At 37.6% G+C, this 27,733-nt stretch overlaps 1 protein-coding gene across 5 annotated transcripts in view; it reads right to left on the bottom strand.

The window, feature by feature from the left end:
- Positions 1-27,733, bottom strand: part of doc2b (double C2-like domains, beta) — a 460,613-nt gene that overhangs the window by 23,958 nt on the left and 408,922 nt on the right. For all 5 annotated transcript variants that reach the window (XM_056458622.1, XM_056458623.1, XM_056458620.1 and 2 more), the window contains one exon: positions 5,038-5,164. In XM_056458622.1, coding sequence (XP_056314597.1) covers positions 5,038-5,164 — 127 coding nt within the window. The remainder of the gene's footprint in view (positions 1-5,037; positions 5,165-27,733) is intronic.

Genomic DNA, 27,733 nt, shown 5'->3' with positions numbered 1-27,733 from the left:
AAATAGCATACTATTACTTTTGCAATCAACACATGGAAAAAATGGGTGAGCAGTAAATCATTATTTACAGTAATAGACTGGAATGTTTCAACTGACCAATGAGAATCAAGCATTCAGAGAGATGTGTAATAGCAATAACAGTAAGCATTATTTCAACTTGGACGACGCAGTGGCGCAGTAGGTAGTGCTGTCGCTCACAGCAAGAAGGTCGCTGGTTCGAGCCTCGGCTGGGTCAGTTGGCGTTTCTGTGTGGAGTTTGCATGTTCTCCTTGCGTTCACGTGGGTTTCCTCTGGGTGCTCCGGTTTCCCCCACAGTCCAAAGACATGCGGTATAGGTGAATTGGGTAGGCTAAATTATCCGTTGTGTATGAGTGTGAATGAGTGTGTATGGATGTTTCCCAGAGATGGGTTGCAGCTGGAAGGGCATCCGCTGTGTAAAACATGTGCTGGATAAGTTGGTGGTTCATTCTGCTGTAGCACCCCTGGATTAATAAAGGGACTAAGCCGAAAAGAAAATGAATGAATGAATGATTATTTCAACTTAATTCAATCAGCTTCTGAAAATATCTTGATTTATATGACAACTTCCTTTCAAGCAGAAGGTACTCTGAGAAAAGGTCCTAGATGAAATCATCCTTCACCCTGTACCTGCTCATCCTGTCAATCCACGGAGCACTTTGACACTGTAATCATCCCTTTAAATCCACATCCATCACCCTTAAATGAAGCAGACATGCCTACAATGAAGTGTATCGAATTGCTTTCCTCAGCGTTTTCCTTCTTGTCCTGCTAGAACATATCCTGCTTATATTTTATATTATAATGTAGATGTAAGCTTTATTTTGTGAATGTTTCAAGACTTCAGATTAATTTGCCACTATGGGTAAATGACTAGGAATAACAACTGGCAGTAAACGGTCAAACTACTAGCGCTACAAAGCAGTGTGTTTATGACAATACATTAAAATTGAAGGAATATGATAGCAGCATAACAAGCTCGTAAGACTAAAAATGAATGGAATTGTATAAGAACGGATGTCTCATTTCAGTTTCAATGACTGTTTTTTTATTATCGGGCCCATGAGAGACAGGGCGTTCATCGGGCTGGCCAGGGCTAATAGCTTCAGAGCTCTAGCAGCGGGGCCAAATGCTGCGTTTTCATTGTAGGGCCAATAGATTGCACCCCACTTTAAGGGTGCTTTCACACCAAGACTTTTGTTTCAGAACCTGCTCGTTAGCGCAGTTCGTTTGGCATATGTGAAACCAGCAATCGTGCTCGGATCTGCGCCAAAACAATCGGTCCGAGATCGCCTGAATAAGGTGGTCTCGGCTCGATTGAAACGAACTCTGGAGTTGATCGATTGTAGTGAGAAAACGTTACAATTTGAGCCAGGCTATATCACAGTGTATCGTGGATATGTCATAGGCATATATACAGCTATTTGAAGAGAATTATGAGTAGGGCAGGAGGTCATTCCTACCGGTAAATGTGCGTTTCATGTCAAATACGAAAGTGAAAGCATTAGAGAGCTTTTTATCCGTTACTGACCGAACTGCATTCTTAGTTTATCTGTTATTTCTCTCTATAATGTAAAGCCTATAATGCATAAGCCAACTGCTATGTATGAGAAAGTCTTACCTCTGCTCTATATTTAGTGACGATGTAGCTTAGCACAGCTTTTCGTTTATAATGTCTTATTGCTCATCGTCATAAATTAAAATAAGCAAAATAAACCGTGAAACTCTGACCAATGTGAGGAGAGTTTACTCGCACGTGACTTGTTTTAGCTATTTTGGTCCACACTGTGATGTAGCAGCTGGTAAAACACTATGGCTGCACCCGAATCGCTTAGTAGGTACTACATTTGAATTTGAATGTACTACTCAACCGTTATAAAAGTACATTCTATACAGTATGAATGTGAATAGTATGACTAGAACGTACTACATCGCTTCACTTCCATTCATGGATTCTCTCACTGTGCATCATGGGATAGCATAGCATCCATTTTAAAATCTCTTTAAAACTTTAAAATCTCGCTGGAAGTAGAAGGTCATCCAGGTACTTCTCGCGTACAATTTTTTTAATTAACCATTCGAATCACCACCGCTGGATAATGTCAACTATAATTGAGGATGCTTCAATCACACAAAAGGAGTTCCATATTGTGAGTAGACATGCAAAAACTGCACAAAGTTAAATGTGTGTGTATGTGTGCGTAGCGAACAGCTATAATTGAGGATGCTTCAATCACAGAAAAGGAGTCCCATATTGTGAGTAGACAAGCAAAAACTGTGGTAATGTGTGTGTGTGTAGGGAAGTTTGTAATGGCATTTGAGTGTGGCTCATTCATTGTTGCAGAAAGGCTGAATAAATCCACAACAAATGCATCAAATAGCCATACAGAAACTTCCTTTAATGTGGTATTTTTGACTCAGAAACTGAATCTCTGTTTCATCCATGTCTGAGTCGCTGTCATTGTGCCGTGTTAACAGTGGCAGGGGGGGAACCAGCTCATTTGCATTTAAAGGTACAGATGCTAAAAACAGCTACAATTTCTTCGGATCCCCCAAAAAAAACATTTACAACAGGGTATATTACATGATCTGGTGGGCATTTTGAGCTGAAACTTCACAGACACATTCTAGAGAAACAAAATACCTCATTTACATCTTGTAAAACGGCAAAATAGGATCCCTTTAATGGGATCACACACATTTTTAAACTTTTCCCATTTGTGTACTGTTGTGCGTTGTATATTCCCAAGCTTGGTAATCATGTATTTTATAACTCCCTTGTTGCGGCAGATGCCGTCAAACATTCTTCTCAGCACATATGCTTAGTAGAGCCCTGATATCTTCCACTGACCAATACTGTCTGTGCTTTCTTTACTTTTTTAACTGCAATAGTAAATTAGTGATGGGTCGTTCTAGAGTAATTCGTTAATTCTGATGTGACTCAAGAACGATGAGTCCTCTCAGGGAGTGATTTGTTCATTCGCGTGTGTGCACATTTGCACAAGAGAAAATGAGTTCGTTTGAGTCGTTCGTTCATCATGTGAAAGACATAAAGCAATCATGTGCTGTCAGAGCCGGAAAAGGATTTGATCCATTCATTTCTTGAGTCCTCAGTTTGAGTCATTTGTTCATCATGTGAAAGACATAAACCAATCATGCAGTCAGAGAAGGATCAAAGATTTGATCCTTTAATTTCTTGAGTCGTCGGTTTGAGTCATCTCTACATGCTATCTCGACTTAAAAACATGAAGACTCAATAAGTGAACAAATCATGGGTCCTTTCAGCTCAGATTGTGTGCATTGGTTATGCTTATATGAGACTAAACATAAAAAACATATGCGCATAGTAGGATAAACTTTTTATTCGATAAGAAAAGATGAGGATAAACTACGATGGAAACACTTTTACTGAACAAATTCCAGTATGCGTATTAAAAAAGGTCATGTGATTTTGTTATAAAAGATCATGTGATCATAAAAACGTGTGTGAATGGACAAATCAGCAGGCTGAGCACATTGTAAAACATCTGAAATGTTGATTTGGTCTTTTTAAATGCCTTAACCATTTCAGTATTAGTGTTATTATATTATTAATTACCTCCAGCATAGTCAAGAGCATCTGTGCTCCGCTTCTTATGACTTTAAAAGCCACCATGCGTTCATTGCATGTCAGCATTGTCTTCTGAGGCGCAAGTAATTTATTAAATAAAAAAAAAAGATTCACACAGTTTCTCCTACCGCAGCAAATTCCATTTTTAATATTATTATTTGGCGCCAGTTAATTAGGAAATGACGATTTGTTCTCTTTGACTTGTTGGATGGAAACGCAGCTTTTTCGTACTTCTTTAACGCAATATTCCAGTGTTGTGCATAATTTTAATTCACATTTTTGGATGGAAACAGCTAGTGTCACGTCAACGAACGATTCGAATTTGAAGACACGTCAGTTCATGGACAAAAACTCAGGTAACAATAAATGATTATTTTCTCTTTCTTTTAGCATTCTAATCATGACTTATTTGTAGCATGATCAACGTTTAGGCTAGTTGTAGATGAGTTTGGAAGCAACTCGTAACATTTTAATAATATTTTCACAAGTTGAACAAAATTACATCTTGATGAACTAGACTCAAAGGTCAGAGTCAGTAAAATGATCCGACGTCCCATCACTATAGTAAATGGGCATCTTGCTGCAGACCCTCTTTACCTGACGCCATCTTGGTTTTCACCTTTCCACTTGGCTTTAGCTCAAAGTATTCAGCGCAAACTGGCCAAAAATAAAGCAAAGTCTTTGGCTCCAAGGACGCCCTGACAAACACTGATCAGGCCCTGGAAGTTATTGTGTTTTTTATGCATGACAGTAGAACCACGGCTAACGGCAGCACCCGCTCCTACATGAAAAATAAGGTGAATAAAGCAGTGGTTTTTGCTGATTCTAGCGCCAAAAGCCACGCTACTGAAAAAGACTTCCTGCTGAGCTGGCTTTAGTTTGTGACCTGAAGGAGATTTCAGATATGAGCTATGATGCAGGTACACTCACTTACATACATATACATTATGGGACTGTACCCCTCATACATTAATGATTGCATATTACCAATAGGAAAATATATATTTCATCGAGGATGTGGCAGGTTTAGAATTGAACTGCTTTGAGTCAAGAGATACAAGCAGAAATTGTGTGCATGGTTGTAGGTTTTTTTATTCTCAGGCAACCTATGCCTGTAATACATTGTATTGTACTGTGGCGTTTGTAAACCTGTCATGTTTGTCTCATATGCTTGATGGATGTGAGGATGTTGCTCCTATCATAATTGATTTCTAATTAGTATGTTGATTCTAATGAGAGTCACTCCTAATCAATCTGATATCTCAATCTCTTTATGAAGCTCTCAAACTTCCTTCAATCTCCCCCTCACTCACAGACAACGACACTGATGATTAACAGGACTAGCAGCTTCCGTCTGCAGACTGATTCATTTCCTAGAGATGAATTGTGTGGAAGATTGTTTAACTCACAGGAAGTTGTTTCTCCAAACAGTTGCTGAAGTTCTTGGTCTGGTTGGGTTTGAGTTTCTTCAGGGGGATGCGGGTTTCGCCGATGAATTCGTTGTGGCGGAATTTGTCCTCGTCACACACTGAAATCCTAAATGAAAACAAAAAGATGGATTGGATCTGGCCGTGTATTCACAAAACATTTTATCTTACAGTGTAAAAAATACGCATAAATTAGCAGTTTTCCATATTTAGTGATTGATGTTTTTATTTTCCCCAATTTATTTATGGTTTTGAATCACATTATGAGGCCTTGATAATTGTTCTGACAACTTTTAACCTTAAAAAGTTGGAAAAAGTGGCATTTTTAATAGTTTAAAGTGATATATTGTCTGGTTTGTTGTTGTACATTACAGTACAAACACCATGTAATAAACTGCCAATACATGTTTTGTTATTTTACAGATTTATTTCTCTATATGTTATTTCTTATACATTATATTATTTTAAACTAGTAAAATGTCTATAAAAATCACTTTGTTAAACTGCAGAGTTAAATTTGCAACATCAAATGTTGACAGAGCAGAGATCAAGGTTCCATAATGCAATTCAGAACCGTAAGTAAATCACCGTAAACTGGTAATTAACAGATATTTTTTTACAATGTACCACTAGGAGTAAAGGTTTTAGCTCAGCGTTTTCTCTTAAAACTTTTTCATAAAACAGCAGAGACAGACTTTTACTAAGCAACAGAGATGTCTTAAGCTAAGACAAAGTCCCTTTAAGCCTTAAGGCAAGTCATTTCACTCGGCGGCCATCTTTGAAATGCAGCATGCTCGGGCATTCTGCTTGAATGGGAAAACATCAAATGCTCCAAAACTGCTAGCCAAGCTTATGCTTAAATTTCATATTAGGAATCACCAATAAAATTAAACAACAACTGACCCTTTAGTTTCATTTCTAAACTTTCAAATCACACAAAATCTACAAACTCACATCTGGTCTGAGCCCCTCCCCCGGAGTATCGTTAGTCTATAGCGATCGATGATTGGCTCCTGTACTAGAAGGCGGGTTTTATTCACCATATTGACTGTTACACTTTTCCCCATTCAAAAAGATACTAGTGACAAGTCTTGTGTATTCTAGAATCTTTGGCTAAGAGTAAGGACAGGGATGAACTCATTGCTATAGATGATGTCACTAACTAAGCTCACAGTAATTGGCTGATGGGGAGGGGAGGAGTCTCTGTCCGAGGATAATTCACATACCTCTGTAAAGCACAATATTATGATGCCACATTCAAATAAATGTTTCAAAATAAAAATATTGCCACATTCAGATAAAGATGGTAAGGTGCAGGCTAAGGGTCCGATCACACCTAACGCGTTTTTTGCGTTGAGAGGCACCTTTTTTGAATGGTTTACTAATGGCCACAAGCTTTTTGCACACTGCTTATGCACTCTGCTCACCTCGCCTGCTGCGTCTTACATTTTTGCCATTGCGCACTGTACGCTCACAGTTGAAATAAAGTAAACTCTGAGCGGAAATCAACATCAACAAAGTAGCATTTTTTATGAGTAGCATTCACCATTGAGCCTCGCTAGATCCTCCTGTATGGTTGCGTCCGTTATAAAACACTCACCGGACATTCATTTGAACAACCGTGCGAATGAATTACATAGTTCATACAAAAATACACAATACTTTCACTTCACGCATAGTTTGTGAATGAACAGACTTACGTGTACTAGTTGCAGATGCGGTCATGAGGCTGTTTTGCACCGAGTTTGAGTAATTAATCAGAGAACAGGAGAAAGTGCATTACTTCGATTGTTTTAATATAGCATATTAATAATGAAATCCAAAAATTATAGTATAATATTGAGAGTTCATTTTAAGTTATCTCGCGGCCCACCTGAAGGATTGCTGAGGCCCACTAGTGGTTGAGAATCTCTGAGATAAAGGATACATTTTATCAGCATAATAAATAGCATGTTTACATGAAAATAGCCCTTCAAAGCTTTCAAAATTCATTATGTATACTAGTGTAATAGCTGGTCTGACCCATGTCTGAACCCAGCCTAAGAAATATATGGAAAAGTGCTTCCACATATCCATTCAAGCGCTTACGGAGGCATCGCAAACTGATTCCACACCACCTGTGCTTGAAAAGCATCTTCTCAGTCAAATGCTAAAGTGTGACTGAAAGCATTTATTCAGTATATCCCATATAGTCAGAATCCATAGCATGGGAGGATTTTGTGCTATCTGTTCACTGTTGATGTTCATTTGCATTCAACTTGCTCTCTGTGAAATGAGTTTTTGTGCTATTTGCAGAATCGGCAAGAAGCTCTTGATATGTGGGAGTCGGAACAAAGATACAGCCTCTTTTAGTGTTGTGCTGGTCAATAACAACATTTTACTGATACAGATGAGTAATTCACACAAGAGAAAAAGCCTTACTGTTGACGTCTCTCATTTACAGTAAGAACAGATGGTCAGAAAAACAAATCCATGTGTTTAAGATTGTGATGAATCGGACAACAGCGGACAGATTGTTTCACCAAAACAAGAAAATGTTCTATTTACTTGCGTGTTCTTTGAAAATCATTGAAAATTAAAAGATAACTATCAAACAGACTATCAAAAATAAAATTGATGTTTTAAAAAGGACACAAAACACCACAAAAGAACTTCAAAATGACATTAGGTTGTTTTCAATCATGTGGTTTTGGTGACGCGCGAAAATTCAGATGGAAGGCAGGAAGTAAAGAAACTAAATGAGAGACGGAGCAAAGCCCGTATTAAGAAAAAAATATATATAAATAAATAAATAATAATTTTTTTAATTGATAGGACAGCAGAGAGTTTTGACAGGAAAGTGTGGGGAGCAGCGATAGGGGAAGGAGATAGGACCATGAGGCGGGAATCGAACATGGGTCGCCGTGAGCATCGGAATGCATGTGTCGATGCACTAACCATTACACCACTGGCGCTGATGCAAAATCTGTATTTTTGCGATTTATACCATATTTCAAAGGAGATATAAATAGAAAATAACATATGTTGGGCATGATCCTTATATCATGAAGAGGGCTGAGTTTTTTACTGAACTTAAATATATTTGCCTGTCATCGAGGCGGTAGATACTGTATAAGCTATTACGTTACATGACAAATACTATAGTAAATACTATAGTGTTTGGAAGCATACTATAGATAATCAACTAAATTACTATAGTAATTATATTGTTGCTGTGATATGACACAACTGTAGTTATACACAAATGATTCAATAGGCTTCAGTCCTCTATGCTATAATTATACACTCACAATGCACCACAGTTTCCACTATAACCTTACAGTATTTATTAGAGTTTATCAGTTTACTCTGCTACAGTATTCTGCATTCATTAACAAAGAGTTGTTCACATTATTCACTTTACTATGTGGTTTATACTATGTGTGTTTACTATGTGGTTTATACTATGTGTGTTTACTATGTGGTTTATACTATGTGTGTTTACATGTTGATTATATATTACTATAACGTTAGTTTGTTCCCCCATGCGAATTTATGTCTTCCATGCCTTCCAGACAAAACAGATGAAAGCATACAGTACAAAAGCGTGGACGCATAGTCTGCATTATATTATTTATTTATTTTTGTAAGGGGGAATGAACTTATTATCAACACGCATTCACTGCTGCGCATCTCGATGTTCACGTTGCGGTTGTTTATTCTGCCGAAACGCCAGTAGACATGGATTATTGCAAAGCAAGACGGATATTTCATTGCAGTGATTAAATGGCAGGGAATGTTATTTATATTCTCCTGGATTTTATATATGTGTGGTGGCGGTTGTATCTTATTTTTATATAACACATTAACATATTTATACACATAGTTAGGCCTATATGTAATCTTAATTGGTGCTGTCAAACGAATTATCGTGTTCCAAAAAAAAAGTTTGTACTTATAGATGTATTGAATAAAAGTCATGTAATGCCGCCTTTTCTTTTGTTTTTCAGTCAGTTTCTTCAACCTTCCCCCCTTTATAAGCAAAAACTTTTGGAATTCTTTAAAAGCTGTTCAGCATTTCTTATTTTAGCCGATTTAAACAGTTATAAACAACATAAAACAAACATTTTGATGTTGTGATAGTGATTCTTACGCAGAAGAATCACTTTCTGGCCTCCATCTGAATTTCGCGCGTCATCAATTACGTGATGTGAAAACAACCTATTATTTAAAGTCTTCTGGTTTTATACGAAATATGTAAGGAGCAGATCAAAATAGAAGTCATTTACTAAAAATACTGTCTCAAGTACTTAAATCTCATTCAAGCTTTTTCGACACATTTATTCCTGGCAGGTTTATGCTCTTTCTATTTTCATATGGGTTTGTGCCATCCTTCCATAATTTTTGGGTCTGGTAATTACAATAACTTACAGGGCCAAATAGAGACAATGCATTTTGGAGTCTGCATTAAATTAAACTTTAAAACTTTATAGACATAGGAACAGAGTGTGAATTATAGGGGAGATCGACCCCCCTTGTAACCGAGTGTGAAAGGGAAAGGGCTTCAAAATTTACCCCTAAGAAATGGGACAGCATCATATGTCATCGCCATCTCTTACTTCATATGAGATCAGACGATCATGACTGCTGTAGTGATTCCAGTTGTGTTAGTTTTTGGTATTTATCTTCAGGAAATCACTGAAGACATATATCATGTTATCATAACAATCTAATGTGGCAATAAGATCGTAACTGTATGTGCATTTACACAGTGGCCATATTCATCTATGTAAACACACAAAAACAACATTAACATGATAGCAGGCACTGTAAAAAGCTCATTCCCAGCCACTAGATCTTTCTGACAGGGTATTCCAGTGTCATCAATTGTCAGAATGTTGTGGGACTGCTATACAGGAGTTATTATTATGGATTATACATAGCGAAATTTAGCGCTTTTTATTTTAACGTTTTTTTTAAAGCATGACGGTAAAACATGAACATGGTTATGAATATATTAAAACGTGCTTGTTTTTTGTAAAAATTCATAATAATGACAAAAAATAAATAATTTGTGGATCTGCTTACTTCTGGGTGAAGCTATGCTGCCGCTGTAGCTGGTGTATTCTGGGAAATTTTCTTACCCCTTGGTTTCGAGTGTGGTCCTGACAAATCTCAGTTCGAAGGGCTACCTACCCCTTCATGTGAACACGTAAAATGAGGGGTAGGGGTAAGGGCTAATGGGTTGAATTGGGATTGGGCCTTAAAGAGCTCCATTTTACTGATCTAAATGGATGCTATAAACAACGCAGAGCAGGTGCACTTAGGATGTGTGTGAATTCACTTTTGTTATTTTAAGGAGGAAAAAAAATAGTTGGTGCACCAGGTGCATGGTCAAAAAAAGTTGTCCTTATTCTCTTATTGAGTTATGGGTGTTTTTTGGCTGTAACTTGCATTAAGCAAATCAGAGTTGCATTACCCAAAATTTCCCCTCCTTTAAGAACAAGTTTCGGATACATCATGGTGGAAACGGATCTGTTTGTGCATGAGGTTAAAAAGCATGCGTTATATACCGAATGAGCCATATGGTGTGGAAGGTGGGACTTTTTTTATATTCAAGCAGACAATAATCTTTTTACATTTTAATCCTTTAATTTCTCATATTTAAAGATTTTTCTCTGTGTAAAAGAAACGTGTACAAATCAATTTACTTTGAACGCACATATTGCTAGTGCATATATAACAACAAATAAACCATTGACTTTAGACCGGCTTTAAGTTTTAGTCTCCAAGCTTTCAGTAGCCTCAAAATAGCAAATTGCCAACAATGTGCCTAACTCAGATCCTTTTCAGACACTCTCAGTTTTGTAAAGCTTTAATATAAAAATTTTAAATTGTTTTTTTATTCTGATACAGCATAATGGATTAATTTAAGTAATTCAATTCAGGTTTATTTAAATAGTGCTTTTACAATGTAGATTGTGTCAAAGCAGCTTAACATAAAAGTTCTTGTAAAACCTATTAGTAAGAAGGACAGTGGCCATGTAAAAAGATTTAAAATGACAAATACCTAGTTTGGGACTGCTGTGCTGATCCAGACAGTAAAATATAGACGCATTTTCACTCCAGACACGTCTACTTGTTTCAAGGTCTAGCATAATCCTCATGCTTTGCACATCATAACAAGACAGATTCCCACTCTAACAAATATCATAAAACCCCACAAAAACTATGTGGCAGAAACATACAGAGCACTTATTAGCACAGACCGACTATTAAAGAGCAGGTTGATGATCTAAAAACTCTTTCATATATGATGCTTACATAGAGAATCACACCTTAAGAATGGATGACCAACAATATACTTTAAACAGACGAGGCAGATTCTAGAATTTCAGCCTGAGCTGTGGTGTATTCAGTTGCACTTTATTTTATTATACAGATGAGAAAAGAGGAAGGCTGCATTTGAAAGCTGCTTTATAAGAGACCACCACTGGGAATAGGAATAATACTTGATGGTATTTGCTGCATGATATCCAATGCTTGTTTCTCATTAATTTTCAGATACTGATTCTATGAAAACTTCCTGCTTTCAATTCTTGTTTTCTCAAAATATGATAATGCATTTTGGAGTATTTTTAATTTAATTATAGTATTATTACATTTTTTATTTCATTTATCAAAAACTCTTAAAGACAAGAGCCTTATTTGTTAAAATGTGTGTTACTTTAAATATACCTGCCTAAATATGGATTTTAGTCAATCAAAACTGGTCTAGGATGAGCTTCAGTTCGCTTGCGTTGTTGGATAGAGAAACGTTTTCATTCAAAACCTTTATTTTTCTTCAATTAAAGACAGCAAATTATATACATAGCTGATTTTCACATGTAGTTCAAACTGGGCTGAAAAGATACAGTCATGATCGAAATTATTGGGACATGTGGTAATTATAAGCAAAATGATTGTAGAAATAAAATGTTACTGTTTATCCTTTTTAATTTTTCATCTTTCAAATATTCAACTTAATTTATTTTAACACTTTATTTTGATGGTCTGTTTGTTCAATTTAAGTTACATTGCATTTGCATGCCAACTAATTCTCATTAGATTATAAAGCAGACTGTTAGGTTGGGGTTAGGGTTGGAGTTAGTCTAAGTTGACATGTACAGTATGTTTCTTAAAGTCAGTTAAATGTCTGTTGAAGGAGCAGTATCAACGGAAATTAAGCGGACAGTCTACTAATACTCAAATGGACCATCAAAATAAAGTGTTCCCAAAAATCCCATCATCAAATAAGTGTTTTATCTCCCCAAAACATGTTAGCCACAATTACTGGCACCCATAGAAATTCCTATGCATATTTAGACATTTTTAGCACACCAAGCTGTGTTTAACTTTCTAACTAAGGCCAAATTCTGTTTTTCCTCCACCACAATGAGTAAAATCCAAAGAATGTATTTCTGATGTGCAGCAAGGGATTGTTGAGCTTATCAAACAAAGGGAGTGTTTGATAGATAATGGCTAAAGCATTAAAAATCTCCATTTCTACAGCAGTAATTATAAAGACCCAATTACTGTAAATCATAAATCTGCTTAAAACAGGATGTGTGTTACTGTATTTTGTCTTGATGCAGAAAAATCGTTTGAGCATCCAAATACTCTGATAATTGCAGATGGAGAATTGCAGAAATTAGCTGTGTCCTGGGGGTCAGATGGAAGGGTTTCAAGAGAGAGAATAAAGCCTCCTACTGTATGCTCTCATTTAAAAAAATAACTGCAGCTTATTAATTTTCCAGACGCTGCTGGACCTTCAAACAGTACAGCTTCTATTACCAGATCAAACTAAAAAGCTGTTTTTCAGCCAAAACACCGGATTTGCTTGGTAGACGCAGGGGTAGAAAAGTACCTCATGTTCAACAATTAACACCACTGCTGGATCTTGTATTTTCTGGGCTCCTTTTTCTGCCAGAGGTCGTGTACATATTGTTCAGATACAAAAAAAAACTCTCTGCCTCTGCTAGAACTAGAATCATGTTGGATCTTCCTTAAGAATAACAGAACAATAATCCAATACAAACATCAAAATCAACACAGAAGTGGTAAATGAACAAAATAGTAAGGTTGTGCATAAAAATAGTAAATAAAATTAGACCAGATAATCTAGCCTGATCTCACGAGGAAACGCAAGTATTTTACGTTTTGTCAATTTAGTGGCTAATTTTAGTTGTATGAAAATGTAAGATTTTTAAAAGGGGGTGCGGCACCAAACCCAATCCTTAAATCCAGCCGTCATTGGGGGTATGAGCAAATTATACTACATTGTATGAATGAGACTTTACGAATTTATACAAATAAGCCAAATCGAAAAGTTATGAATTTCCGTGAGATAGCGTAAAATATTCTGAATGATCTAGAGAGATTACGTCTGAAAACGTAGGAATGGTTTTATGGCCCGTTTCCACTGAGGGGTAAAGTATTGTACAGTTTACCTTCACAGGCTTGTGTCTCCACTGCCAAAAGGTAGCATTGGTACCCTGGTGGTACATGGTATGGTGGGCGTAGCGTTTGACAGAAAGTTTCAGTCGATGTCATTTTCGCTCGAGGAAATGTCAAAGTGAAGCTGTATAGGTCATTAACATATCATACGAGAAGCACTTCTAACAAAATAGATGCTTTATACACATAAATACTTATTAATATTATATATCCTATATACAAATATTATATATACTTATAAAATGTATAAATGTTCATTACTAATCATTCCTTGAACATGACGATTGCAGATCAATGAAGCAGTGCAAAATAGCCTACTGTAACATCTGCAATTATAGAAAATAAATAAATAAATGCAACAAATGCTCACAGCAAGAAGGTTGCTGGTTTAAGTCTCAGCTGGGTCAGTTGGCATTTCTGAGTTTGTGTCAGTCACCCGCGATCTAGCCCATGCAGATCACTGGAGAACTACAAATCTGCCAGCAAAAGATCTACAAGTTCCAGTCATGCACTACTCACACGCACCTGTTTCCCATTCAGTAGATTACACACACTCACGGCTGGGAGCTGCTCATGAACTGATTACATGGACTATATACACATGCACACCTCTTGGATGAGTCTTGTTTTGTCACATTACGACGCGTTTTTCTCACCTTGCTTTACTGTGTTTTTGACCCTCGCCTTGTTTGTTTGTTTATGTTGTCTGCTTCCTGCCTGTACTGACCTATCGCCTGTTTTTTTGACTACGACTCTGGATTTCCCTGCATACATCTGTTTGCTCCTGATTGTGACCGTTGCTTGCCTGACCATTCTCAATAAACTTACATTTGGATCTGCACCTCCCTTGTCAGTGTCCACTTCACATGACAGATTGCATGTTCTCCTCTGGGTTCTCCGGTTTCCCCCAAAGACATTTGGTATAGGTGAATTGGGTAAGGAAAATTATTCGTAGGGTATGTGTTTGAACGTAAGTGTATGGGTGTTTCCCAGTGATGGGTTGCAGCTGGAAGGGCATCCGCTGTGTAAAACATATGCTGGATAAGTTGGATAAGGAATTTGTTGCTTCTGTTGTACCAAACTCATATCGAAATGGTGATCTCAAAACTGAAATACATACCAGACCTCGACTTCTTAAATATATTTATACTACATAATAAATCAAGCTTTAATATTTTAACAACTACCAAGAGAAATCACCTTGATATCTTAAAAAATAATCCAATTTGTACACAGCAGTGCAGAAGCCCCTCTTAATAAGCTCTAGCAATGCCTACAAGATCAATTGATTTGAGTTACACAACCCTGTCAATAATGGATGGAAGAACACAGACAGAATCGCTCTCAATTATTTCCACATCAGCACTGAATTCCTGAACGCTTGTTCGATTCCCATCTTGAAGTAAGTTGTGTTTGTTGAGTTTGCAACATACCATTGCTATTGTGAAACAGTTGAGCCTGGCTTCAGTAGCTCAGCTCTCCAAAGACTTTCAGGTAAACAGGCAATCACTGTTTCTTCCACTGTTCGCTCTCAGATTGATAAAGGTCTTGAAGGAGGCGCAGGGCAGCCTGATCACTGCTCAGGCATGTCTGAAAGGTCTGCTTTGTAAAGGCACCTTCCGCTAGCAGTGTTACATGCCGACATGTTTGTTCCCCCCAGACGCCCATGTGTGCTAGATTGCTCTTCATGCTGTTTGTAGAACGAGGCTTTTTTCTGATTATTGCTGATTACCTTAGTGTGTTTGTGTAATACCATCTGTCCTCTTGAATAAATGTGCAGGAAGTTCAGGGATTTTTATACAATCACATTACATTGTGTATTTCTGGGTGACCTGAAGATAATTGTGATACTCACTGTTTGATAAATCCTTCAGACAGATTTTCAACTTCTTGGTGGTTATAAAAAACTTAGCAAGCTGTCTATTAGTAATGAAACAAAGACTTTTGATTTCTGTCTTCTATAGAAATGTTACTTAAATTATGTAATATTTTGTTTAAAAACATTCACCGATAGGATTCCGTTGTAAGGTCACCATCTTGTAATCAGATGCAGAACTTAATTTGGTGTGCAAACTCAGTGCATTTTGGCATTTTCTCGCAGTTAAGTGTGCACAGGTTGTACACTCGATATTGGAGAGCATTGAGTGCACTTCATAGCGTCCACTAGAAATGGCTGCTCCCTCAAATAGTGCACTATTTAATGGTATAGGGGTCGATTTTGCATACAGTCTCTTTAAGGCAACTCATTTAACTCTGCAACTCTCTTTGAAGCACTTGGGCCTGTAAGTGCAGCTCCTATAGCTTTTAATAGAAAATTAATTCTTCAATCCAAACTGTTTTACAGGTAATAGTGTCCATATTGAACGTTGCGTTTTTCCATGTTCAAAACTATACGAGTGACATGTTTTGTGTATTCTATAGTCTTTGATATATGAATTGATAAACTGATGTGTTAAAGGCACAATATTAAGATTTTTACATTCAAATATCCAAAACACACTGGAAGTGTAATATTTTCTGGATGTGTACTTACTGTATGTTATCAAAAACCTTTCTAACAGTGTTTACAGCAGGGAAAATAAGTATTGAACACGTCACCATTTTTCTCAGAAAACATATTTCTGATGGCACGTTTTCACTGAGTGGTACAGTACGGTACAGGTCACCTTTATCAGGCTTGTGTTTCCACTACCAAAAGGGTACCAATGGTACTCTTTTGATACCATGGGTGTGGTGGTGTGGGGGTGTAAGTTTCAGTCGACTTCATTCTAGCTCGAGGAAATGTTAAAGTAAAGCTGTACGGGTCGTTCACATATCATATGAGAAGCACTTCTCACAAAACAGATGCTTTACACACATCAATACTTGTGTATAAATGTTTATGACTAAACTTTCTATGAACAAGATTTGATTATAACTGCAGATCAATGATGCAAAATAGCCTACTGTAACATCTGTGGTTATATAAAATAAATAAATAAATGCAATAAATGTACACCTACAGCCCCTTACAGTCTCCGATATGTTACCAATTACAGTAAAACTACACACAGCAGACATTTAGTCATTATTTGGGTTCAAAAATAACACGCAGCATATAGTCCACAGTCAGTGCAAACCTCTCATCTGTATCTTTAATCTTCAACAGCACACGTAGCCTCTTGTTAGAAAGTAAATCCATCACTCTAGTTCATAATAGTCCAAAAGGTGATGATAATAGTTAAATGTGGCAGTTTGTTAATCTTTTAGTTCGCTAAAAGCATCATTTGCTCCTTTGATTTCTGGCTTCTCCTTTGTTTTTTTTTTCATGCTTCACTCTCGCATTTGTCCGTTTCTGAAAGAATCAGATGTCAGAAGCCCTTCCCTTAATCACACGCACATTATTATCATCAGCTCAAGAAGTTTGTTATTTCAAATATAGATGCGCTGTGAGTTCTCTGGAGAAAGTGAAACTGCTCGCACTTTTAGACGAGCTCGTAAAACAACAACAGGACACAGCAGATTTTGTTCTTCTTGGCTTTGTGGTTGTTCATCAAGATGACGACAATGTTTGTTTGAGCTCGGGTCAACCATGGCTCGTTATTATATGTATAAATTATTATGGTGTAATGTCTCGGCAGTGTTCTTGTGCTCGCGGTTTCTTCGTTTTCGTTCTCCTGCTTGTCCACGTGCGAGTGACATAACTGTAAACCAACAGCGTTCAACTGCACGTCTAGCTCTGCCTTTTGGTACCCTTTTGTAATGCTAGGTACCCTTACCCAAAAAGTGGTGCGGTACGGTTCGCTTTTTGGTACACTTTGACAGTGGAAACGGCCATAAAATCGTACCGTAACGTACCACTCAGTGGAAATGGGTCATAAAGGTGCTGTTTACTTGAAATTGTCACTGGATGTTGATAGCAACCAAAGAAATCTATAAATGCAAAGAAAACAAATCTAATTACTTTATAAATGAGGTTATGTATAATAAAATGAAATGACACAGATAAAAAGTATTGGACAGATAAAGAAATGGAGGTGAAGAAAGACAGCAAAAGCCCGGACAGCAGCTGAAATCTTTCAGTAGTTCTTCAGCAACCCTCTGCTCTGTCATTTGCTTTGTCATTGTAATTGAATATTAGCTGCTTCAGTCCAACATTATCAGGATGATGAAGATGAAACCAGAGTGGACATTTTAGCAAGACAATGATTCAAAACACAGCTAAGGAAACTCTTAAAGGCTTTCTGAGAAAGAAAATCAAGCTGTAGAATGGCCCAGCAAATCACCTGACTTGAATCCAATAGAAAATGCAAAATAAAGATCAGATTTGATAGACGAGAGCCACAGAACCGTCGAGAATTTTACACTGTTGAAGTCTGTGGAAAATAAAAAATAAAAAAAATCACACCTGAGCAATTCTATCCCCATATATGACTTCATACTCCATATAAGAGGATCATTATTGTGATTTTTGAGCCAGAGAGCGACTGGGAATAAAGAGTGAAGTTGTGAGAGAGTGATCGTGATCTTGCATGTGTTTTCATAGCCTGACAGACACCTTTAAATTAATATTGACTGAATCTTCTAATATTGAGCTAGTCACAACGTGCAACAATTTTTTCATGCCAGCTACTGAGCTAATACACACAATTAGCTAAAAAAAAGTTTGGGGGGCTTTGACCATGTAAAACCATGTTGTATTACCACACAATTTAATACAGTGACCTGTAATTTAGTAATTAAGCACATGCTTTATCTGTCAATTTCAGCTATGATCAGATTGCAATGTTTCCATAAACATGATTTATGATTAGTGACGTGATGGCTCCAATGCTTGCTCAAATAGTATTTTAGTATTTTTAAAAGTGTGAATTAAGTCTTTCTTGGGTATAAAGGCACGAGAGGTGAGGCACTTGTGTGGGCGATTTGGCTTTGAATGGAGCTGTCACTGTTTAAGATGATGTTAGCAATGGTGGTATGCCTTTTCAGATAAATCGCATGCTTTTCATAGCCACGGGAGGAGTTCGGCACAGCCCGCCATTAAAACACCACTTTGATGTTCATCAGCGGCACATAAAGATGGCGGACAAATGAGGTTTGGTGGAATAATGGGAACGAGCGAATGCTGGAGTGAGATAACACCTCACAGCGCCATTGTGTGAAAGTGTGAAAGACTGAAGCCTGACATCATGTACATGCCTGACTTACACTGTGAGAGCGCTGCCGGTCTGTTTGTCTGCAAAGTTTTCCCTGGTTTATGTGGTGTTAAAATCATTAGTGAATATGAAATTCTAAGATTATATAAAAAAATGTATGTACAGCGGGGAAAATAAGTATTGAACACATGAATTGCTCAGGTGTGAGTTTTTTTTACAGACTTCTGTGAGTCTGGTCTATAAAATCTGATCTTTAATTTGTATTCTACATTGGATTTAAGTCAGGTGGTTGGCTGGGCCATTCTACAGCAGGGTTTTCTTGCACAGAAAGCATTTGAAAGTTTCCTTGGCTGTGTTTTGTGTTTAGCCCCTTTCACACAGTGATACCGGTAAATATCCGGAAAATTTGTCGGTATATAAAAAAAAAGGTGTTCACACAGGCACGGACGTTGTGGAATTGTTCTGGATTAGACTATTCGTACATCCATTCCAAAATACCGGTAAATTCTGACATCGATAACCAGAAATGAACTCTAAATGACAGTGCTTGTATTTGTAAACATTAAAGTGGTCGGCCTTTTCTTGATGGTTTCACTTTTATTGAAGGCTTTAGGATTCATGCAGCTGCTTTGTGAGACATCCAAAGGCAGAAGCGCGAACAGCAGCTAAATGTTTACACACTTGACTACATTACAAATTATGTGGATGGATAAGTATTGTGAAAATTTATATGAAAACATATGGAGGAAAACTTTCAGATGTGTCTGGAAAAAATTCAAAGGCTTTATTTTCATAAACAGTGAGGATGTGAATGCATCTGAGTGTACTGATTGGCTAAAGTAGACGTCTAACGTCAGTGCGTTCTGGACGTGAATGCGCTCTTTCCTTCTGCGTTCACACAGAGCAGCATTCTGGCAAAGTACCGGTAATGTTACAACTTCTCTTTCCGGAAAATTGCCAGAACGAATTTTCCGGTATTTTCAAAAAGCGCCCGTTCACACATACAGACCTTTCTGGAAAATTGCCGGTAATTTTCCGGAAAGGTCTGTATGTGTGAAAGGGGCTCTAGTCTTGCTGAAATGTCCACCCTGGTTTCATCATCATCTTGCTAATATAGATGTTAGACTGAAGCAGCTAATATTAATTCACAATGATGAAGGGCAGAGGGTTGCTGAAGAACTACTGAGAGATTTCAGCTGCTGTTTTTCACTGACCTTCTACACCTTCCTTTCTTTTTGTCTTCAATAGTTTTTCCCTGTGTTGTTTCATTTTATTTTGCGTAAATTAATTTGTAAACTAATTAGATTTGTTTCTTTGCATATATGGATTTCTTGGGTTGTTACATATAGCTCATTTATTGTGTATGGCCATACACCCAAAGTGCTTCGCAATCATGAGGGGGGTCTCTCCACACCACCACCAGTGTGCGCATCAACTTGGATGATGCGACGACAGCCACAGGACAACGGCACCAGTGCGGTCACCACACACCAGCTATAGATGGAGTGGAGAGACAGTGATCGAGCCAATTTGGAGGATAGGGATGATTAGGAGGCCATGATGGGTAAGGGCCAATGGAGAGAATTTGGCCAGAACACCAAGGTTACAAACCTACTCTTTACAAGAAGTGTCATGGGATTGTTAATGACCACAGAAAGTCAGGACCTCAATTTAACATTTCATCTGAAATACTGCATGAGGATTGATAGCCAATGCGCACACTGAAACATCTATTGGTCAGATAAGAACGGAACTACTCTAAAACTGTGCCACGAAGGCCCACAGCTGTCTCTAGAAGTGTCAACAGGACTTTGTGGTGAATCTGATCAAAAGCAGAACTTAAATCTAATAAGACTAATGCCATAGATTTGCCATAGATTTAAAATGTCTCATGGACTGAATTTAAATTTAAATATGTTTGTAATTGAGTCAAAACAACTTTCTTAAGGATATTTGAAATATAAGGCTGGATCGAGGTTTGGTTTTTTTAAGATATGCTGTCACTACACCACACTTGAGACAGTTAGGGAAAGAGCCAGTAGACAAACATTTGTTGATCACCAGTAGCAGACCAGGACCAATTGTATCCAAAACTTGTTTAAAGACAAAAGGTGGGAAAATATCCTGAGGGAAGATTGAAAGTTTTAAATGGCTAACAATGTCTTTACATGAGTTCAAACCAATAAGCTGAAACTCATGTGGAAGAGCATAGAGGAACATCATTAAATACGTATTCTGAACAAGGCAGCTGTGATCTTAATGTTGTGATTTACTCAACATAGAATTTTCCAAAGACATAGATGGCTCTAAAATTAACCAAGTTGAAGGATTTAAAACAGAGTTAATAGTAGAAAACAGAACTTGAGGTTTGTGACTATTAGTGAGAAGTTCTGCCAGATATTTGCTTTTAGATGCTTTAGTGACTTTCTGAAGCTTAAGAATTTCTCATAAGAAATCTCCAGCTTGTCTTTGCGTTCAGCTTGTCTGCAGGTCTGAAGTGTGTTCCCTCTTAAATAAATCCCTTTTTTTGGAGGCTACTGCTTTGTTCAGACTGTCAATCCAAATATTTTTTGTGCACGTCTAATTTAAATTTGTTCATATTATAAAGTGTAAATTACCAAGTAAAACAGATTATTTACATTATGAATTTCAAAATTCAATACATTTAATATGTGGTTTGAAATCCTATTTAAATAGTATTTCTGTATGTATGTTTTTGCACAGCTTCACTTACACCTAATAGAATGTTTCCCCATAGTTCTTTTTTGCACAATAGCATTTAAAACGCTGGTCATGCTTCAGTATTAGCCACATCTTTACTACCCTGTATGCTATTTAATGTTGATGTTTCAGAAGAAGGGAAAGCGACTGTGTCATTTAATGTTAGTCAAAGTGTATCTGTTTCTGCAGTTTTTTTCATTTGTAACTTCCCTTCAGAATGATCAAGAGCAAACAAGACAGAATCAAACACAAAACAATAGTTGGGATGTATAGACAGACGGCCAGAGCTTTACTAGACAGGCTTTATTGATGAAATGGCCCATAAAGTGACAGAATGCTGCAAGAGGAAATAATGAAAATGTAGTTTTTATAAACGCTGGAGGTGAGAAGCTAAATATGCTGCTGTTTGGAGTTTATTTACGTGAAGGACAAGAGCGATCCCTGAAGGAAAAGCCTGCGAGGGAGACTTTTGGTTTCCATGGAAACTGTCTGAGACAGTCCAAAAGAAAAGCAATGGTGAATCATCAGGTGGTTCCTCCTCGGTCCGCATGTCTGCAGACGCGCACACACATTGGCGCTTCACCTCAAAACATTAATCATCTTTTGAAGACCTCAGCAAACTTGTCCACACAATACGTTTAGATCAAATCATCATAAAATCCCTTTAGTAATAGTCACGTAGGTACAGTTTTTACTGCACAGTGTGAACACAATTGTTGAACACAATCAACACTAATTAAAATGACAAATCACACAACACATAATTAACTAAAACATACAAACAAACCCTCAATAGTCAGAAGGCTCAAATGCTAAGAAAAGAAGATGCAATTTCTGAAGATTTATATAAAAAAACACGTCAAGATGGAGCTACGGGGTCCACTGTACCATCAGAAAAGACTAATCTGATGACATTTAAAACCTACTTAGACTCCATACATATAGTAGATCTGATAAATAAGGAGGTGTCAGACCATTTAAGTGTAACCCACTGATCCTACTGATCCCAACCTTTTTTGAGCTGGGATCGAACCAGTGATTCTTTGTATGGGAGTCGATTGCTCTAACAAGGACGCTAAAGACCATGACCTCTAGTATCTGTTGCTAGAGCACCTTTTGAGGTAAGAGGACTGAGGTTTACCTGCATAGAATTTTGCTAGCTGGCCTCCGTTACACTCACCCCCCTAAACCTCACTCCCATCCCGGACGAGCCCCCACGTGTAACCCACTGGTCCAACAGCACCCAACCCATTCTGAGCTGGAATCAAACCGGTGATTCTTTGTATGGGAGTTGGCTGCTCTAACAAGGAGGCTAAAGACCATGGACTCTAGTGTCTGTCGCTAGAGCACCTTTTGAGGTAAGAGGACTGAGGTTTACCTGCATAGCATTTTGCTAGCTGACCTCTGTTACACTCACCCCCCTAAACCTCACTGCCATCCCGGACGAGCCCCCACATGTAACCCACCGGTCCTACTGCACCCAACCCGTTCTGAGCTGGAAAACGGGTGATTCTTTGTGTGGAAGTTGGCTGCTCTAACAAGCGTCTGTTGCTAGAGCATCTTTTGAGGTCAGTGGTGGGAGGTTTACCTGCATAGCACTTTGCTAGCTGGCCTTCATTACATGAGGATTTATAAAGAAAAACCAACAGCTTCACATTTAAAAAGTAGCTCCCTTCTCTATAAACAACATTAAAAGCAAATCTAAATGAAGTCTTAAAATATTACCCCAGGCCTCAGTTAAACCTTTCTAAACTCTAAAATCATCCTGGCGTCACCTCCCTCTAGCTGTGTTGAATGAACCCGTTTAAGCACAGAACTGTGACCTTTGAAGCGCAGACTCTCTGCCTCATTAATTCACACTCAGTCCAGACAAATTTGGGAGCCTCCAAACCCAGAGCTGCAATCTCAGTGGGAAAAGCCTGAAACTTGTACAATAACTGCTCTTGCTCACTCTGACCTGTCTAGACGGCTCTGACATGGACTTGCTGTTGGACTTTTTAGTGTCTAGCAACATGACAGTTTGATCAGAAAAGAGACTGCGGGTCACTTTGTCCCTGTCTCGTCTCTATTTCAGTTCACTGGCAACATTTTGACATTGTCTTAACCTTTATAACTCTATTTGTGATTATTTAGAATAAACCTATATTTAGAGGTCCCCTGATGTGCAATGAAATGTGTAGTTTTGTTGTTTGTGTAGCAAAATCTCAGCTGAAACATGGGTGCTGTTGAGTAGCAACAAGGTGGGTCATGTTGAGTAGCTTCTCCTCTTTAAAAAAAAAAAACACAAGCCAAATGGACTTATTTTACATATCTGGGTTTCTCTGTAGCGGTAGTCGTCATAGTTGGGTAAACTTAAGAGCGTAGTGAATAGGAGAGTACACAAAATATTTTTTTTTACAATCCCAATTGCTGAAATAATAAAAGAAAAACTCTATCATGGCATTATCAAGACTTTCAGAAAAGGAAAAAAATAGTGTGAGACTGATAACAGCAGCCAGAAAATCTACTGTCCTGCCCATTCACTGTGCATTTCAAATGCCTCGTACAAGCGGCAATTAGTTTTTTGTAATTTGATACAAATTACAATGTGATATAATATATACATAAATCAATCTTTTAAAAATCTAAATATCAAAAACTTTCAAGGATTTAAGATGCTGAATAACAGTGTTGCTAAAAGGGTCCATAGCCTTTTGTTTATATCACAGCTCTACAAGTCAGAGTCATTGAGCTAAAGTGCATCTGAAAAGTAATACTGAAAGGTTGTGGATACTGGAACTAATTTTGTTCATGCCTATTGATATTTTTTTCCAGCATTCATATTTTCATTGGTTATTAGCAGAGTGAATGTGCAAAATCACTCCCTAATATTATATGGCGCTCAATAAAAAAACAGATATAACCGAGTACACAAAGTGGAAGAATCTTGATGAACTCTGGGAATCCTGCAAGAACGCTTTCTTTGCCATTCCAGATGACTATTCATAAGTGATTTGAGTCATTGCAGAGATGTATGGATGCAGTCCTCTAAGCTCATGGGAGTCATATACAATATTAATTCTTTTTCCCCTGCACCATGACTTTATATACTATACTGTACATTATTTCTATTAAGCGACAAGACTTTTGTCTAAGCAGAGTCAGACCTTACTGTCCTAATTAAATTATTAAAAATCAAGACATGATCATATATAATTTCAGGTAAATAAGCGTAATCTAGAGGCCATTGCCTTTCATATAAGCCACTTCTGATACCAAATGATCAACTAAAAGTCAAGTTATTATTTGTTGTTCCAAAAACTTGGATAGGCGACAGGACTTTTGTCAGTGTATATTAATGGTCGTTACATGGTGTCAGGAATAGTAAAGAGTTTAAATGGGTTTTGGGTTTTACAATGTTTTTTTTATTATGGAGTAAGAAGTGAATAGATAACTAATAATGTAAAATAATCTTTTTTTTAACTGACAAAATTGACATTACATATACATGTATATAATAAATTTACATATAGCCATTAGGCCATTAATTTGATATTAATTGTGTCTAATAATGTATGTTAAGTATATGATGCTCAAATGGAAAATGCAACAAGATCTATCTATGTGAAGTTTTAAATGAGATACAAATGCATATGGTCAGAGTATTGGAATATTAGTTAATATTTCTCCAGCTTCCACAGGACATTTTTCCCTTTAAATACTTCTGTATCTGAGACAGAGATTGATGATCAGTAAAAAAAAGTGCTCAGAATAATGGCTTCCCTTGCAAGCAGTTTTCTAATGGAAAGTAATCCATATTAACTAAGAGTTAATCAACACCAAATTGAAATCTGATTCCCATTTAATGCATTGTCAGCCCTTATAAATTGTTAACCCTCATTGACTAAAAAGTGCTCTGTCAGAAATCAATGGCCATTTTCTGTAGTTACTCTTGCTGCCAATAGCACGTTCAGCATTGAGGTGGATGCGTTCAGCACATTAGGGAGATTAGCTACACAACATTGTTATTTCTGTTTATTTGTATTTACTTCATTAACCATGAGAAGATTAATAGAATATAACAGTCTATTTTTGAGAAAAGCTTTAATCCCATTACACGACAGATTTTCTTACATTTGCAAGCTTTAACTAAAAAGACAAGCGAGTTCTCTATTCAGGCAACTTGGTTAATCTGCTTTTAATAGATATGAGGGATATTGTTTGTGTAACACAGCTGTTATGTAATGATACACGCAAGTAGAGACTAATGTTGCTCCGTGGTGTAATCTTTACTGCCACTTTGTCTGTGCTATTATCCTAATGCAGCATTTCAATCACCAAACTAAATAGGCAAGCTTTGTTTTTCACCCTTTTTTTGCTCCAGTCATGTTTGTGAGGCACTAAACGTCACTCAAAAAGGCTCATTGACATCTCAGCTGGGGTGAAATCACTAGACGACGTCGTGTATGACTTAAAAAAGCTGCGGCCAAAATAATAAATGTGACACAGAAAAGTTATATTTCAAAATGTGTTCAAAGTGAGTCATTTTAGCCTGATTAGCAGTAATAGTACTCAGTCTAAAGTCTGCTACAAACTGCTATTTTGATTTATTATGCAAGGCATCATAGTGAGAGGTCTAAAAAGTCAGGTGGCAAAAAAAAAAGTATAGGAAAAAGTCTTAAACATTAAGATAATTGGTTTACTGTAGTGGTCTCAAACTCAATTCCTGGAGAGCCGCAGCTCTGCATAGTTTAGCTCCAACCACTTCCAACCAACGCCTGCTTAATAGTCTCTAGTAGTCTTGCACACCTTGATTATTTGCATCAGCTGTGTTTGATTAGGATTGGAGCAAAAATGTGCAGAGCTGCGGCCCTCCAGGAATCGAGTTTGACACCTATGGTATACTGTGGCTGTGTGTGAATGGGAGAGTTAATGGGTGTTTCCCAGTACTGGGTTGTGGCTGGAAAGGCATCCGCTGTGATAAAAATATGAAGAAATAGTGGGTGGTTCATCAAATGTAACCGAAGAGAAAGCTGTTTAATTTTATGGGTGATTCCTAAGATAAAATTTTTGAGAATTTGATGTTTCCCCATTCAAACAGAATGCTCGAGCGCACTGCCCGAGAGGCATTTCAAAGATGGCCACTGAGTGAAATAACTTGCCTTATAGCTCAATTCCACTGAGTGGTATGGTACAGTTCGGTTTGGTACACTTTTATGGCCGTTTCCATTGTCAAAAGGTACCTAAAAGTGAACCGTATCATAGCACTTTTTGGGTACCCTTTGCAAAGGGTACCTAGCACAACAAAAGGGTATCAAACGGTGGAGCAAGACATGCAATTGAATGCTATTGGTCTACAGAGATACGTCATTCGCTCGTTCAACAAGCCAGAAGAATGAAAACGAAGGAACCGCCATTTTTAAATACACAGCCAAGACTGTGTTTTTGGTTTGGTTTTGAGTGTGGTCCTGAAAAATCTTGATTCGAAGGGCTATTCACCCCTTCCCCTTAGCCCATCGCCTTCATGCTAAAGAGAATTGGGACACCCCTACCCTTTGACGTGAATGCGCAAAATGAGGGGTAGGGGTAAGGGGAAGGGCTAAGGGGTAGAATTGGGATTGGGCCTTAAGATACAGATGAGAGGTTTGCTCTGACTGTGGGCTATATGTTTCTTGTTGTTTCTGAACCCAAATAAGGACTAAATATATACCGTGTGCTGTTTTTCTGTAATTGGTAACATCAGAGACTAAGGGTTTGTATGTGTTCATATTTGTTGCATTTATTTATTTATTTTATATAATTGCAGATGTTATAGTAGGCTATTTCACACATCGATCTGCAGTTATAATGAAATCATGTTCATAGAAAGGTTAGTCATGAACATTTATACACAAGTATTTGTTTTGTGAGAAGTGCTTCTTATATGTTATGTGAATGACCCATACAGCTTTACTTTGACATTTCCTCGAGTGAGAATGACGTCAACTGAAACTTGCTGTCGTACATCACGCCCACCAAAAGAGTACCCTTTTGGCAGTGGAAATGCCTGATAATCTGATAATGGTGACTGGTACCAACCTGTACCGTACCGTACTGTACCACTCAGTGGAAACGGGCCATTAAAGGCACTTTGACTAGATCTGTCTCCGAGTTCTTCTGATTGGTGCACTGTTCACTGTTTGTGACAAAACACTTCTGCTTTTTCAAAATAAACAGAAAAATCAAGCACTGCAGAGCCAAGTTGCTTATTCCTGCTGTACTGCACCCATATCGAACAGTGACCGCTGTACTTTTAAACCCTTAAAAAAAAAAAAAAAAACAGGGGGGCTAAAAATTTTGACTTTAACTGTGTGTGTGTATGTATATAT

The sequence above is a fragment of the Danio aesculapii genome, chromosome 5 (genome assembly GCF_903798145.1).
Source record: "Danio aesculapii chromosome 5, fDanAes4.1, whole genome shotgun sequence".
Lineage (NCBI taxonomy): Eukaryota > Metazoa > Chordata > Actinopteri > Cypriniformes > Danionidae > Danio > Danio aesculapii.
This window is presented reverse-complemented; position numbering and strand designations above follow the sequence as displayed.